The following is a 16,842-nucleotide window of genomic DNA, read 5'->3' on the forward strand; positions in this document are numbered from 1 at the left end:
GATATAATCTCCAGTTATATGTCAGGACGTTTTATAATGAAGAAGATTAAATAAGAGTCTGCAGGGATTTTTAAAAGCAACAAATTTACCATGAAACTGGAAATCTGACCACACCAAACAAAGGCAGAGTAAGGTCTCAAATCTACTGTTTTTATGGGCAACTGTTGCTAGTGGAGAAGGTGCTTTCCAGCCAGGAAGATTACAGTACAGACAAAGCAGGAATCTTTCCTAAGGTACACAGCAGGAAAACAAGAGAAAATAGTCCTAAACTGCAGAAAGAGAAACAAGGGATAGACATAAAGAGAAAAGTTCGTAAGAGAAGTGATTAGGTATTGGAAAAGGTTATATGAGAGTTTGTGAAATCTCCATTTCTGGAGATAGACAAAACTCATCTGGACAAGTCCTTGTGCATGCTGACCTGAGTCTGAAGTTATTCATGTGTGAGGAATGAGTACCACCAGAGGTCCCTTCTGGCCTAAATTTTTCTGCAGTTTTGTAGCATCAAGACATGTAGCCACAGGTACCTTTCTTTATGTACAGAGCATGAGAGTATGCTCAACACCACTCTCCTTCCTGAAGCAGGACTAGATACAGTTTATTAATTATTGTTACCCAACTCTAGATGCAAAACATCACCTGGTATTACATCTCATAGCAAAACTCTTTTTGGTACTGACTCTGACTCCCTACAGAACCCAATGTTCATGGATATGTTAGTCCTGGAAATGAGAACTCTGATGCACAACTGAATCATTTGCAACAACTTCAGACAGACACAGAAAAACAAGCAACTGATTTGAACTGACTGAAGCACACACCATGGGAAGTAGCATCACCATAGGCAAGCTGACTAAAATATGGCCTAAGGAGGTGAGAACTAAGGCACTTGCTACAAATTGGATTTGTTATCTCCCACAGACTGAAAGGTGCACCCTAATGTGCCTTAAGGCTGAAGAGGAAAACACTCCCTGTGGCCAGAAAGCTGAAGAGCCTACCATGGAACTGGACTCTGCAATTGCTTGTAGGAGTATCTGTTATCTGGTAACTCAAGGTAAATATAGCATGAGGACCTCAGAAAATGAAAGGGCATATGGAACAACCCATACACACAAGCAGCATTGAGCTTACCGTATTAAATTACAGAGAAATAGACAGCAACTGACCAAAAGGGGAAAAAAAAAAAACTTATAATGGTTGTATGCAAGTTATTGCAACTTGCTCTGTAGAGGCAGTGGGAGACTCCAAACGAATGCTGACTCACACTGTTATACAGACAGGACCATACACACTTATTCCAAAACACAGTGTAACAGGATCTCTGCTTTGATCTATAGAGGTTCAGTTATAGCTTCTTTATCTCAGAGCTCTCAAGACATTGTTACTTCAGTTTTTGTGAAAAAAGCACACAAGGTTCTATGAATTCAAATTGCACAAAAAAAGGCTTTATAAATTCCAAAAACATAACATGTATGCATCTCAACACAGCGTTAAGAAGTCCATAAGTTGGAAGGCAGTGACTAAGCCATGACACAGAGATCCCTGCTTGAGGTCAGTTCCTATCATTTCCCTGTAATCCTAGTGTCGGATTGCCATTCAGTAGTAAGATGTTTTGTTAGAACACCTGTTTCGCAGAAGGTTGAGAAAAAACCCACACATTATCTACCAAAGCTGCCTCTATCTGTTTTGACAAATAAAGACTGACTTTCCCTATAGAATTACTCTTCATTCCCTTGACAGTGTCTTGAAATGTAGCATTTCCAAGACAATTTAGGGACCAGTTTTTAAATAATTGATACTGTTGAAAACTAAAACAGTTTAAAAAAAAAGTACTTAACAGAAAAAAATCTTTAATAATACTCATGATGAAAACTGAAATAGGTAATAGAGCTAACAATTACATTTACAAAATCTCAAAAACATTTAAAAGCAAATTCAATCAATCAAGTACAAGAATCTTGCAAGTTTTAAACTATCCACTCTATTAAACTTCAGCTGCTCAGCTATGAATGCAGGAACTTAATCTCTACGTGTTAATTTCCCAAAATAGGAGATCCATTATCTCATTTGGGGCAAACCCACTCAACGCTCCCAAGTCTCCAGCTGTGACCCTGCACTCTGGTACACACACGCAAGCGGCCGGTGCTGTGCCACCACAAGAGGGTGCAATCATGCAGAACCATCTCTGAGCAGGGACTGCAAACTGCTCTCATCTGTCTTGGAATAAATGTTTCTAATTATAATGCAAATATTATTAAGGGCAACATAAGTAAGTAAGGGAGAAGTCATTAACTTCAAATGTTCAGTTGCAGCATGAGTGCTAAAGAAAAACAGTGCAGACTGCCATATCCTTCTGTAGGGAATCAACCCAATTTCTACTTCACTAAGTGCTCTTCTTACTCAGAACAAAAAGCTAAAAAAACCAATTGCATATTAAATTAGAAATTAGGTACCTTTACTCTTTCTTCAAAAGGAACTACAAAAGGTAGCTCTGTCAGAATTGCAAGTTGTCGTTCTTCAGATACAGAAAGAGGTGCTGGTTCCAAACCCACTTAAAATAGAAATAATAATTTTAAAAATTTTGGAAAGAACATTTTTTTAAACAATTTATTTTGTATCAAGTGTCTCAATCTACTTTGTACAGAAATACACACATTAAAATAGTTTATTTACTGCATATTCACTCAAAGCCTTACCTTTCTTTAAACATCAGTTGCTACACACGACAACAAAATGCATTTAAAAACACATACTTCCATACCTGTATTTTATTTAGAAAAAAATACTTCTTATCGACATTTTAGCTTAGGAATTAAGAAAAAATGCATGATAGAAGAAAATTACTAACTGTGATGATTCAGAATTTTCATTGCAGGAATACAATATTCCTACTCCCATGCTCAAAATAGTTTAGTTATTGTGCTTTCTACTACGTCATCTACCTTCAATCAAGTTGTTTTAGGTAAAAACCTTAAGAATTAAAGTAATCTAAGGAAACCAACAGAAAGATATTATTTATTTATATTTTTATATATTTATATATCTTTATATATATTTATATATATTTATAAATATATTATATTTATTTGTTATTTATTTCAATGAGGTTTCTCTTGTAATAGCAATGTCACAGTAACCATATTAAATCCCAGTCACTGCAGAAACAGTGAAAACATCACCAAGAACCTGTATAATGTACTTAAGACAAAAATCTTGGAGAAGAATTCAAGAAGCCATAGCCGAGAGGCTCATTCATGCAGTTCCCAAACTACTGTGCAGCTCCTTTGAACCCACAGAGGGCATTTTTAGGAAACAACTCAACTTCTGGTGATGCACAGTAGAAAAGACAATCCTGCTCTAACTTCATGGGAGGAAACTCAGCTGGTGAGCACATATCTGACTGTAAATTAACTAAGTGCAGTCAGTATTGCTCACTGACAAGCAACTGTGGTCAAGGTCCACCTGGCTTCAGTCTACAGAAGAAACACCACCCACAGTTCCTTGGCTGTTTAATTTTCATGTTTAATAACCACCTCTCTGAAAAGAGACTCCAGAATCTGGACTACTCATAGAGTGTATTACAAAGTGAGTAAATGCTTCGCATCATACCCTCTCTGGAATTTTTTGATGACAGTTTCAAGATTTTTTCCTTTGGCTTCTACCCATGGTGACAAGCATCTCGCTGCCCTTCTGCAAATGGACTGACCACTTCAATGTTCTTTTTTGTTTATTTTATAAATTCTCAAAGCACTTTAAGGAGGGATACTTTAAGCACCAATTTAATAGGATATAACCCTAAACATCCCTATTCTTGATATATATTCATTGGGGGCACGTTTCAACATTGCAAGCCTTTGGAATTCCTGATAAAATGCTTATTTGTGATTACCTTTAGTTTACTTAGTAAACATTTTTAATTAAAGTCAATGTATGAAGCCTATTAAGCTAACAGTTAAAAGCATTTTAAATGAAAAGTGCATGTACAGCAAAGGTAAACTACTACATGACTTCGACAGTTCAATTATTTCAGTCAATTAGTCAATTTTATCTGCATTTCTCCATCACAGCTTCTTCCTTTAAAGAGAAATATGGGATGGAGTCATCAATACAGAGGGCATTTAGAACTCACAAGTCTGCCATTTAAGTAAATGAAAAAGCACAAATAAACATGACCATATGTGATTCAGCAGTACTTTCATGCTAATTGGCTTTAACCCATATGGAGTCAAGAGGGATTAAACAAGTCATGTGCACAAGGTTACCTGCTTGTTTTCACACATTCATGTTGACTGCACTTTCTTTTTAGCCTGATTTCATATGAAAACGAGCTTTACAAGAACACACTGTCACGTCCCCTCACCATCTTGCCTCCAACACACCTCTTGAGTTCATCAGCTGAACTTCAACTTTGACAGAAGAGATTCAAAAATACCAAGTCCAGAAAATTTTAATGGGCCAGAGAGAAGAAATTCTTTTAGCGCCCTGAATACAGGCACAGCCAGGAGAGCAGTGCTCAGTGTGCCAGCTGACCTGAAGCCAGCCAGGAAAAGGAGGGCACACAGCTGCTCACACCAGCACAGCACAGGCATTCTTCATCCCCCAACTGCCTACACCACAGGAGGCACAAAATGGAGGGAACTGGGGACATCTGGGGAAGGAAGACCCAGTAGAGAGCTCAAGGTACTGTAGGTATGAGGGCAAGGAGACCAGGAGAATGTGATAAATGTGGATAGGTTTGACAGTGGAGAACATCCAGACAGTATAAACAGCTGTGGAGAGTCACATAGGTCAGTGGAAAAACAAGGATTGCTGATGTGGAGAAGAGGTGATTTCCAAAGAAAGAAACTAAACTGAAAAAATATGTAATTAAAAATTCTCAGCAGTACTTAAACTGTGCCAACTAGTTATTATCTGGCAACTACACTAATAAGGTAATCAAAATGAACTTTTACCATCATAGCCACTCAAATAAAAATTATCACTAGAAGTCTTTAGGTTTCAACCCTGGACAAAGCTCTTAATTCTGTACAACCCTACAGCAGCATTCAAAGGCTAGAGTCTCTCCATGATCTACTATATCTGGCTAAACTAACTCAAGCAGATTGCATCATCTTGAAAGAAAGTAAGGACCCTTGTAGATGAATCATTCTGCCACTTAAAGGCCCCATTTTTAATTAGTTCTTAATTTTTCACAAGTGCCAGTGATTTAATCAATATTTTACCTGATCACAGAGAGGTAAAATTCTAGAATAGCGAAGCTGAAAAGGTATGAAAAGCTGGCAAAAACAGACTGTCTACATGAGAAAGCATATTGGCACAACAAATCTAGTGTAAATTTACCCTGATTGCTAAGTTTGTCCCATTCTCTAATCTTTCTCTGCAAGTTCCATAAAATTCAGATATTTTGAGTAATTCGGAGGTTTAAGTTTCTGCCTTATCTAATTAGAGACAATATTTATAAATGGGAATCAATATTTACCATGCAAAGCCTGTTTGCTACAGTTTAATACATAATGAAAATGTTTCTTTATAGTATACAGTAAAAGCAAAATCTCAATGTTTTACATCTTCTGCAACCGTATCAATTTTCTATTTTATGTAACTGTCTTTTATACATATTAATACATTATTTTAAAAACACATAATTTCTCCACCTCATCCTTTCCCTTATCAACACCAGCAGAAGCTTGGGCTAAGAAATCATTAAATTAATAACATTAAGTATTCTAAAGATATACACACATGCATAAAAGTACACAATTTTTAAAAATATCTTAACCAAAACTATGAAAGATTGTCTTGCTTTTGGTTGCCAAGACTTTACTACAAAACTGAGTTCTAGGAAAGACAGATTTCTTTGCATAAGGCAAAGTCTTATTTTGACTTAGCAATGCTGAAATTGCATAGACAGTGTCTTACCATCCAAAGTAGATTGCAGCGGTCCTATTCTCCCCATCCTCCTGACTCTCCAAACGTGTCTGGCCGATGGCACATACAGCTGTGTGACCTCACAAATTAACAGGATTTCACAGTTAAACAGGACCTAATTGCACATTACAATTTACTACTGCATGCTAAGTACATGGAGTACATGCAGGACTTTGTCTGAACACATTAACATCTTCATTTCTGCTGATACCTTCCTGTGCCTTACAGGCAAACTGCACAACTAACAACAATATAAATCCCACGGATCATTTAAAAATACTACACAATGTTACATTCAGTGCTGATATTTAGGACGCTAAAGAAGCTGACTTTGAATTTTGAGATGTCAAATATTCTGTTTATTTTGTATTGAGCATGTGTCACGATTCAAAGGAATCTAATCCACAGCAGGTATTAGCTTTTTCTTTTGCACACACATACACACTTTTTGGGATCAATGTCATTTTTTTCAAAAGCTTCTAGAAAAAAAAAAGTAATTTCTAGGTGAGGTAAGTACAGAAAATGCTGCCAAATTTTCTTGTATTTCAGAAGAGAAATTTCCCCACTACAGAGTGATTTCTTCATTCAGCATTTTTATTATGAGAAGATGCAACTAAATGCTACCAGATTTCCAATTCTCCTCTGCTATACATGCAAGTGATTTACACTCTTGCACTGTAGGGCAAGTTCCCCTTTATGGATTGGAAACATGGTTTAACACACAAGTTTCTTAACAGATGCAAGACTCTTACATCAGAGAAAAGCAACACTATTCCAGGTTTCAAACCATACAATCTGTGCAACATCAACATCACTAATACTGTCAGGAATCAAACACCTCACCACTGATGATTTGTCACCTGTAAGGCTTTGTGGAAAAGGATATGACTCTTACCTTATCTGCTTTAATGTTTTCTTGTTCTGAGAGCCAGTGATTTGGTGGACAGAAATTTCTCCTTGTATCCCTAGATTTCAACATTTTCACTAAGTTTGTGATGACCTAGGTGTCAAAAACATAGACATTTAATATACATTTAGCACTGTGCATGAAATTACATAATTCACAAAGCAAAAGCTCTTTTAAAAAAATCAATAAAGTATAAAATTGCCACTTATTTTTAACTCACAAAAACTTGCTGTTAGATTTAAATACCTTAGAGAGAAATTAAGTAATCATGGTTCACTTGCAAGACATCAAAAAAACTGGCTTATTAAAGTCTCACTCCAAAATCTAGAAACTGGGACTACATAGGATTTAGCAGCACTGCACACCTAAAGTGCTGCATGCCAGTTCAGGGAAGCCCAAACAAATCATTATCAACATTAAACTACTTATTTAAAGAAAAAGACACCTAACCAAGTATACACACAATGTATATTATGTATGTATACAATGTTCTTTTATCTTCCTAGCAAAACGGAGAGGCTGAGAAAAATTGGTATTGTGGTCACTAGGGTATCTTTGCAATTTTAGTGTTTTTCCTGGCAGCTTCCTCCAACCCAGAAAAAAAAATAAAAGCAGAGAAACCAAGCTAACAAGTTCTCCATCTCAAGCAGAACCGCCATACTTGGTTGCATGCCTTCTGCCCAAAGCTGAATCAAGTTCGCTCACCACTACATAAAACATAATTAAGTGCAATCAATAGAATAGTAAATTACTAAGCTAAAAAGACATTATCACTGCTACAATGAACAGCCATCTGTTTGGCAACTTTAAAGTACGGCACTTGAAAAATGAATAAGAAAAAAATGTACACAGAGCTTTTCTGAAATAATCTTGCTAAAAGACAGTCTTAATAGACAGGTGTCAAGAGTAACAAAGTTTAATGGGTCTTCTAAAGGATTCTGTGTCTAGATGCTACACAAAAGAGCTTTTAACATCCAGTTTTTAAGGTAATGTCTTTATTCAAGACAGAACAAAGAATGCTACTAAAGGTACTGTCTGATTACATGGGAATTTTCATCACCTTTCCCTTATAAAATTCAGTGCAGGTTACATGAGTCATTGAAGCTCTCTGGTCCCATTACCACTGTAAGTGAGGCAAACATTTTTAAAGAGGAAAGTAAGATCAGAAAAGACTATTCACATGAAGACCATGTAAAATACAATATTTTGCAAGTAGCTAAAAGAAACCCTAAAGGAAGCTGGATCAGAGCAGGTGAAATTGAAGTTTCTCCTGCAGAATGTATGGGTACTGAGAATGCTAACTCAGCTGCCACCCTAACTCAGCAATTCTTTGTAAAAATTTTCATAAGTATGGATTTCATGGAAAGAGATGTACTACAATAAAAAACATTAAAATGAGGATTTCCTTCCAATAAAGTGTCCACTACAAGCAGCATTTAAAATTAAAACTCAACAAAATTAGAAACTTGATTTTACAGGATTAGCTTAATATTAGTGAAATAATTCCTTTGTTCAACTAAATCCATTTTCATGTACTCATAACTTAAGATTTTCTATGGAATCTGTAACAGCTGACACTACTCATCACTCTACCAAGCCAAAAATGGGTGATTCTGTTGAATGAAGACATTTGCACATGTAAATCTTACCAAAGACCTCCAATCTGTTAGCAAATATGCACATCATTGTCAGTAGCCTGTTTCCAGATTTACCATTACCTTGCAGAAGCAAAGCCTATATTTACACATCCATGTGCATGTGTCTACATATATATATACAGATTTCATTCACTTCATATATACACATACGTATTTCACTAAACACCAGAGAAATGGAAAATAAGCTAAAGAAGCGAGGAGTTAAAAGAAAAAAGGAAAAAGAAATTAAAAGAACAACTGATAAGGAAGGAATGTGCCCTTTTTTAGCCAGTAGCTTGCAAAAGCTTTAGCAAAGGTCAATCCTATATATTTGATAGATATATTTGATATAGTGCAAAACAAAGAAAAAGCATTTTCTACTTGAATTTATAACTAACTATTTTAGCTTTGTTTTACTGATTTGGAAGAAGGTACTGCTGCCTGCTTACTGGCAGGAAGCAATTTTGCTGCTGCCCTCAGGAAAGACTCAGTGCTATGAACAGGAATTTTCTCAATGACATTAACTTTAGCCACGTTCAATTTTTATCTGTAACAACAAACATGCTTCTGAAGAAGTAAACAAGGGAAGCTTTGGTAGTATTCTTTGGGTAGAACTGCAGCCTTCCAGATACCCCCATGACTTTTATTTCCAGTTCAGCTGATGGAAGACAACCCTGGCTCCTGAACATAGGAAGAGTGCACCCAAGTTTTGACAGTTCCACTATGAGTATAATTTCTGACAGCCAAAGTGGGGCAAAGTAACTCAGGATTTTACAGCTTTCTGAATGACAGCAAAATATGATCAAATTCACCTGAAATCCACCAATTTACACGAGGATTGGTTAAGAATAACGAACTAAAGCAAGTGAAAAGAAGGAGGCATGATATGAACCGCATGCATAAAAATACCCCCACTCTGACATCTTTCTCAGAAAAAAAGATATATTGGGGGTTTCATCAGTGACCTTTAAATCAAAAGTTTATTTGGCAATTTAAAGACAAGGAATTAAATTATATTGTGCAAACATATATTAGATAAATCTGTGCAAATTACAAATTCAGTGGTGCATTAGGACTGTATTCAATGCAATCAAAACATTATCAGTTACTCTCCCTGCTATTAATGCTTATGCTCGTAAGTGAAATGTGTTGTAAAATCAGGCAGAATAGGCTGGATAGAGGCTACCTTAGACTTGTAGAATGAATAAGCATTCCTTAATTAGCCCATCAGGTTAAGTGCAAGCCTTAATGGGCCTTTCCTAAAGTCTAGCATGACATCTTTCTCCAAACATGGCCAAGAAGAAAGTTCCATTAGCAATATTAATACAAGCTTAGTTGATCATTTTCATTCAATTAACTTCTTTCAATTAAATAGATAGCTTGACAAAAGCAGTGATAAAAGACCTAAAGGGACAGCTGATGACTCGAACTGAACATTAGTGTGCGAGAGGTCGCCAGTATTAAACAGACTGTAAATCTAGCATTCAATTTGGAAAATGCATTTCTTCTGCTCCCACTTCTTTAATGAGCAATTTTAGCTGACTAGATGTGTTTGCTGCAGAATTTTCATGACAAGTCAAGCACTCCTTTTTTTCAGGAACAGTTATATTAGGGCGCTTTTTTTTTCCCACCAACATTTTCAGCTTTTCTTAACTCATGCCTTAGCTAGGATGAAACCAGCAGAAAAACACTGGTAGAGATCCAGAAAGAATATACATTAAATTCATTTTTGCTAAGCTAGAGTCACCTTCCCTTTAGTACTCTAGCAAACCCAAAATGAGGGGACACCAAAAGGTTTTAGAACACCGAAAAAACTAATACAGCATGGTACCAATACAGTGAAGTCTCTACAGACTAGTAATACTTCTAATACAGAAGTACCTGAGTAATCATTAGATTTTGTTAGAATTTCATGCCTATACATAATTATGACTACATGCTTAAGCACCTTGCTGAATGGGAGTCAGAGTCAAACCCTGTATTTTACACAGTAACTGTTTCATGAACAAGACAAGAAGAAAATTGAGCTGACAGAAGAAAAAAAAACATAATTTGTTACAGTTATCAGAATTTAGTTACTTGAAGTTCAGCACATATACCAAACAGCAATCTTCCCAAATCCATATTTCTTGTTGCAACAGCAATAACATTAGAGAAAAAAATATCCAATTTCATATCTTCAGCAGAATCATGAAGATTTTATTCAACTACATTCTGAAAATTGACACAATTTACCTTGAACAACTGAATCCACCTTTTCTGTTCTGTCTGTATACATTGCTGCATTTCTGCGTTTTTTGTAACTCCAACACTTATAAAGGCTGCAATATATTCCTCACGAACTTCTGGTTTTGTTTCTGGGTAAGCCAACTTTATGATTCCTAGACACGCATCTCGAAGGCAGCGGGAGAGTATTACAAGCTCTTCTAGTGTAAAAGGCATCATTGATGATTGTCTTTGACCTACAACTACATGAAACACAAGCTTAAGTTTCCTTAAATGACTTTTAAAAACCCCACTTGTTTAATTAAACTTTAATATTCACACACACAATCTAAAGATAGAGAAAAGAAACATCACCCAAAAAGAGAATGAGTAAACATTTAGAAAGGAAATCAAATCTTCAGATTGTTTGTAGTCACAATTATTTTAATTACTATATCCCCTTGATCTCTTCTGTGACTCCTGCTATGTTAAATTTATACATTAAACTACAGGTTCAGTCCAGAAGAAGTTCACTTTCTTCACTAACTCATTAAAATTATCATGATTAAGAACTTCTATATCAGACCCTGTATAAAGCTAGGATTCCCAAGGTGCAGACCATTAATTTTTCCCTCTTTTTCCTAAGTGCAATCACCATAAAAGAGCCAGCTGACAGCTGAGTGCTCAGGGGACCATCAGCAAGCCAGCCCAGAAGATCCTTCCTCCCAGATGTCCGCAAATCATTGCCCAGGGAACTCTCCAGACTCACACAAAAACATTTTACAAAGCATTGCCATTTAGTATGTTCAAAACTCACCTTCTATTGGGTCACCAAAGAATTCATTATCATGAATAGAAATAAGTGAGTGACTAAACAAAGAACTGAAAAGGTAGAAGAGAGGGATAATTCGGCTAGAGTCCTCTAACGACATTGGAGAGCCTCTTGAAATCACTTGAAGGAGTGGCACCATAGACCTTAAAATACAAATGCAGTGTAAAAGAGAGGGTTAATAAAATACTCTAAGAAAGTTCTACCTTCAGCATTCTAGTAAAATAATGTGGTAGTAGCTCCAACAGCAATATAAAAAGGGTGTTTTCAGTTAAATAACTATTATTTACAATTATTGGAAAATAAGGTTACTTTTCACAAGTTCTTGTCACTGGTACCTCAGTGTCTCCATGACAAATAAACCTGGGCATTAACTAATACAGACTGAAGATACATTGGAGACACAAAGCAAAAAGAATAATTCTCTGCATGTCAGCACTGAACACATCTGTAGGTCCAGTACCTCAGATCCCAGGAAAGTGGTTCTGCCACCGTCTCTTTCTGAACTAGTCAGAGCGTGTCAGATAAAACTCACACACTTGGGATGAATGACCTGGGGCTTTAGTCTTTGTAATCACTTCAAGAGCTACAAAACGTTCAACTCATTTAAAACAAGAAGTATTTTTCTGTATGATTCCCAAGATTTTGCTCCATTTTATGAAATCACAGGAGATAAGTAATCACTAGCAATCACCTTTTCACTAGATATGCTCTATTTTAACAAAGAATCAGTTCCAGAAATAGTACAATACATACCCTGTAATCATTCGTGTAGTCATTGAAGATATCAAATACCAAAGATGCCTCAGGAATCTGGCATTAAAGGCTAAACTATAAAGAAGCCTGTAAGAAGAATTTCAATTAAGTTGTGTCTTCCAAAATACTGTATTCACAAAACACAACGTTCCTATAAGAACTTTTCTGTCAAGCATCTCTCAGAAATTAACAACTTGAATTTACATTTTCATGATGACGGGCCTTACTCTGATTAAATCCGGTGAAAGCCCCAAAAGCTGAAAACCAGCCATACAAAACCTTATACCAAAAATAACAATTTTCATTAAATCAACAACAAATAATACAACATAAACCCACATTTCCAGTTGTTCACAGAATTCAACAGATATTAATAAAAATAATGTAACACTGAATTAATGAGCTGAGATTTTTTTAATTCTAATTACACCAAAGTAGTTAACAAGTCACTTCTGTGGTTCTTCTGACAGTAAGAAACACAGAAATTTTTTTTGCAAAAGGCAGATTAAAACACCTTCATTAATGTTAGAATTACTAACAATTTTACTGGTATACTCAGCTTGGCAAAGAGAAAACAAACATAAATGGAACAATGTCAGAACAGCTACACATAAATGAACCCATATGTAGAGTGAAAATTGTTTATTGTTTGTTTGAATTTTTTTTTATTAATTAGTAAAAATAAATATGTAATTTCACAAGTCAGTTATATACAGAATTGACCTTAACCTCATTTTTTCAGACATGATTACAGTATGATAAACTTTTTATAGAAATGAGAAAGAAAAAGCTTGCTGAAACTAAGTCACCCCTAGTGTATTTTCTTCCCACTGCAGGAAACAACATGTAAGATAAAATCATTTGAAACAATGTCTTCTAGGAACCAAACTGGATTTCCAAATGACCAAGCAGTCATTTTTCAGGTATCAAAGAACAGTATTCAGTTAATTTTTCGAGATGCTACCTCCCTAGGTCTCCTAATTGCTATTAGGAAGTAAGTAAAACACACAACATCTCTCAGTGGTCAATAGTTTTGCAGCATCAAAATACTCTGTGACCAGGCATACAAGAGATAGGAGGCTGGGAAGTGTGAGCAGGGAACAGAAAACAATTTATTGTGGACCACATGGAAATTAAAATTTGCCAGATGGCAAAAGGAAAAGAAGTACACATTTCATTAAGGATAAAAACTGAAGTATCAATAAAGACTTAAAAACATTGGAGAACGGTGTAACGCCCACACAAGAACACCTACACACCCTCTCACAAACCAGGGCACAGTGCCACACACCCCTGGCTCCTGGCTCGCTGGCTACTCCTCCTGCTGCCTTCCAACAAGCACAGTCTCAATCCTGACCCCACAGCTGGTCCCTTCCTCAGGCTCCCAGTTCACCTGCACCCAGCAGAACCAGCTGCACAGACAAGGATCTGTGCCAGGATAAAGCATCACAAGGCGGGCAGAGCTCCTCACTAAGCACAAAGGACCCTTTGTACAGGTACAGGGACTTTTGAAAATAGAGTAAGGCCGTGCAGAAAAATGGGAAATGAAACAAGCAACCTTGAGTTTGCAGCATGCCTCTTTGAATTCTAAATGCATAGATCAGCACCTTTAAAAAGAGATGGGAGTTTCACCTGTTTCAAAGAAATTGCACATTGGGGACATTACCAAGTCCGAATCAAATTTAAAGTAACTGTAGCTAATGCCAGTTTTAGATAAGCTTTGCTGTTATATTCTACTTTAACTATGTGGTTTTTTGAAAAAATTCAACCTGAATTTGATACATGAGAATTCTATTCCTTTCTAAAGTCACATTATTGTGACATTTGGTGAAAATTATGCATTAAAATGTAAGGACAGTCTCATCCTAGCTAATTTAGAATAAGGATTTGTATTTTAATGTTTAAGTATCTGAACGATAACTGAGATGTCTTGGTTTCTGAAATGAGAAACTTCCTCAGTGACCTTCAGTTTTCAGTTTCATATTTAAAACGAAAAGTAATTTGGCACCTTGCCTTCAGGTCTCATGCAGCTTCCAAGTAAAAACTTGTTAATTTCACAATCACCCCTGAAAATTATGTAACAGTTTGAGCAGAAATGAACAAACATTATGGACAATGAACCTATCATAATGTAATTCATTTTTTCAGTCTAGCAATATTCAGCAGTAATGAAGGGGAAAAAAGGACAAACCTTAAGAGCTTATAATAATAACCTTTGCCTAAGTTTTAGACATTTTTATTCCATATCCGTGATTCAAGCAGTCAATTGCAGCAACTGCTCTGTTTCATGGCTCAGTTCCAGAAATACTGAATGCATTCAACTTTCCCATTTCCCTTTCCTGAAAATCTGGTTAAGTACAAAAATGCACATTTGGTAGGAGATGGTACCTAAAGCCTGTTGCATTAGTATGAAATAACTGTAAATATGAAGCAAGTTGATTCATCAGTTCTAAAGCTTCCATTCTAAAGTTTCCGTACTGTGACTGGAACACAAACACAGAACTGCAAACTGAACATAGAATGGTGAACTGGGCCATGTGTTAAAAGATATTTGTATCACTAGATTCACCTGAAATTTAATCCACTGCAAAAGTAAAGATGGCAGAAAAAATCCGCTACCTTCCCACTCCAAGTACAGAAATTGGCTTTCCACATTGAAAATGACAACTGTAACCAAAAAATACCAAAAAAAACCTGCCTCCTTGCCAAAATGCAAGGACGGCTTTGAAAAGTTTTATCAACACAAAATCGTTGTAATAAAGTTTAAAAATTTTTGGTTTCATGTTGACAAAAAAAAAAAGGACTGTGAAAAAGAAAAGAAAAAAAAAAGTAAAAAAACCCTGGAGAATCAAAATAGGTCAAAATCTACCTTCTCTCCTTGGCAGAGAAAAGATGTTCATCTGCTTAAAAACAGCCTTTCCAGGTAGAGCTACATTAAAATGATAGAGTACAAGAATTCCTGACAAACTGCAGAAGAGTATAGGGATGGCTTATATATCCTAAGGAAAAAGCCCTATGAATCCACGAAGTTTAGAGATCAGCTAATATAAAGCTTGAGTGTCCATATAGTCTTGACCACCTTTTCCTTTAAAGGAAAAAAGAAACAAACAAAAAACTAAATCACCCACAAAAAAAAAAACAACAACACTAGAAATAAAAAAGATTACAGACCTTTTGATTTTTATCTAAGCTTGCAAAATCTAATTATTCATTTTCAATATTTGCAATATTCTAAAAACAAGCCAAGCAGTTTAAATTCCTCATTGCAACTGGGAGGTTTTGCATTTTCTTGAAAATCTCACTGAATGCCACCAACTTCTTTATTATAAAATCATTATACATGTTTTACGTAATGGATTCATTAATAGATTTTCTATAAAGCCCAATATTAAGATTTAGCATGGTCATTTCAGAAAAAAAAAAACTATTTCTCTTCTACTTTCAAGTGGAAAAACACACACTGCCTCAGCCTCAGGCTGTGATAGAGTTAAATTCACTTTGGTGATTCCTGTTAAGTATCAGTTTTAATCATACCAAATTAAATTATCTGTTCCCAAAAGTAAGTACATAACGATCATTTATTTAGAACCTTGTTTCTCTCTCTAGGTATCTAATTGTCCACAAAGGCCATATGATTTATGTCTACTTGCCAGAACAGCATTTTGGGCACCTCTGGTTTAAAAAAAGTGTCAAATTCCTCCTGTGCAATGGGACAGATTAAATGACCCATTAAGCTTAATTTAGCTGAGGCACCACTACAAGTTAATTAGTTAAAGGCAAGATTTTCAGTCTAGGTCATAAATTGGGCCCCGTTTCCCACTGAGACCATTTAAGTTAATGAAGAGAATACAGCAGAATGAGAGGAGCTCACACAGCCTGTGACAGGTCACTGCTGCTGGGGCTGCAGATTCTGTCACTGCAGAACTGTGAGGTGTCACAGGTATGAGACAGCAGCACAGCCACTGCTAAATGAACTGTCTTGCCCTTTAGGCTGCTATATGCTTCTATCTGTTTCTGTATTGGACCAAGAATGTAGAGCAAAGCTTAAAAAAAGAAGGTTAAAACTGCATATACAATGATTTTTGGCTTTAAGCAAAACACAGCAGTGTCAGAACGCTGCCTAAAGAATAACCCTACCAGCCCCATGTAAGGCCTGGGTATCTCAGCACACATATGAAGACACTGCTCAGATCCCACCAGAGTGGCATTTGCCAAACAATTCTGAACCACAGGCTAAGATGAGCAATGCTACAGTAAGGAAGCAGTAGTGATGAACAGTGACTATGGAACTGTTAACCCAAGGCAAGCAGACCCGGGGGCACTGATTGGACAGCTGACAGCGACTGACGTTCAGTATCAGCACAGCTCTCATCACTATTTAATACTCAGCTGTAATAAAGATGAAGTCTAATATTTGTAACAAAGATGAAGTCAAAAATATTTTACAGAAACAGAACTTACTATTTATTTGAAGTATAGTTTTGATGAAAAAAGTCTTGCAAGTCTCTATGAGAATTACAGTCCAAGACAAAAGTTTTCTCTTTGTTTTTTTTTTTACTAACTGTATTCAGTAATATGTATCA

At 36.1% G+C, this 16,842-nt stretch overlaps 1 protein-coding gene across 1 annotated transcript in view; it reads right to left on the reverse strand.

Moving 5' to 3' along the window:
* UBE3C (ubiquitin protein ligase E3C) overlaps positions 1-16,842 on the reverse strand; it is a 69,663-nt gene that overhangs the window by 28,038 nt on the left and 24,783 nt on the right. Inside the window, exons 11-16 of the mRNA XM_005528527.3 lie at positions 12,260-12,346; positions 11,492-11,649; positions 10,705-10,937; positions 6,821-6,925; positions 5,917-6,004; positions 2,451-2,548 (exon numbers count right to left, since the gene is read on the reverse strand). Coding sequence (XP_005528584.1) covers positions 2,451-2,548; positions 5,917-6,004; positions 6,821-6,925; positions 10,705-10,937; positions 11,492-11,649; positions 12,260-12,346 — 769 coding nt within the window. The remainder of the gene's footprint in view (positions 1-2,450; positions 2,549-5,916; positions 6,005-6,820; positions 6,926-10,704; positions 10,938-11,491; positions 11,650-12,259; positions 12,347-16,842) is intronic.

Source organism: Pseudopodoces humilis, chromosome 1 (assembly GCF_049639895.1).
Source record: "Pseudopodoces humilis isolate 2021_Gansu_Grassland_sample_001 chromosome 1, ASM4963989v1, whole genome shotgun sequence".
In the NCBI taxonomy this organism is placed as follows: Eukaryota; Metazoa; Chordata; class Aves; order Passeriformes; family Paridae; genus Pseudopodoces; species Pseudopodoces humilis.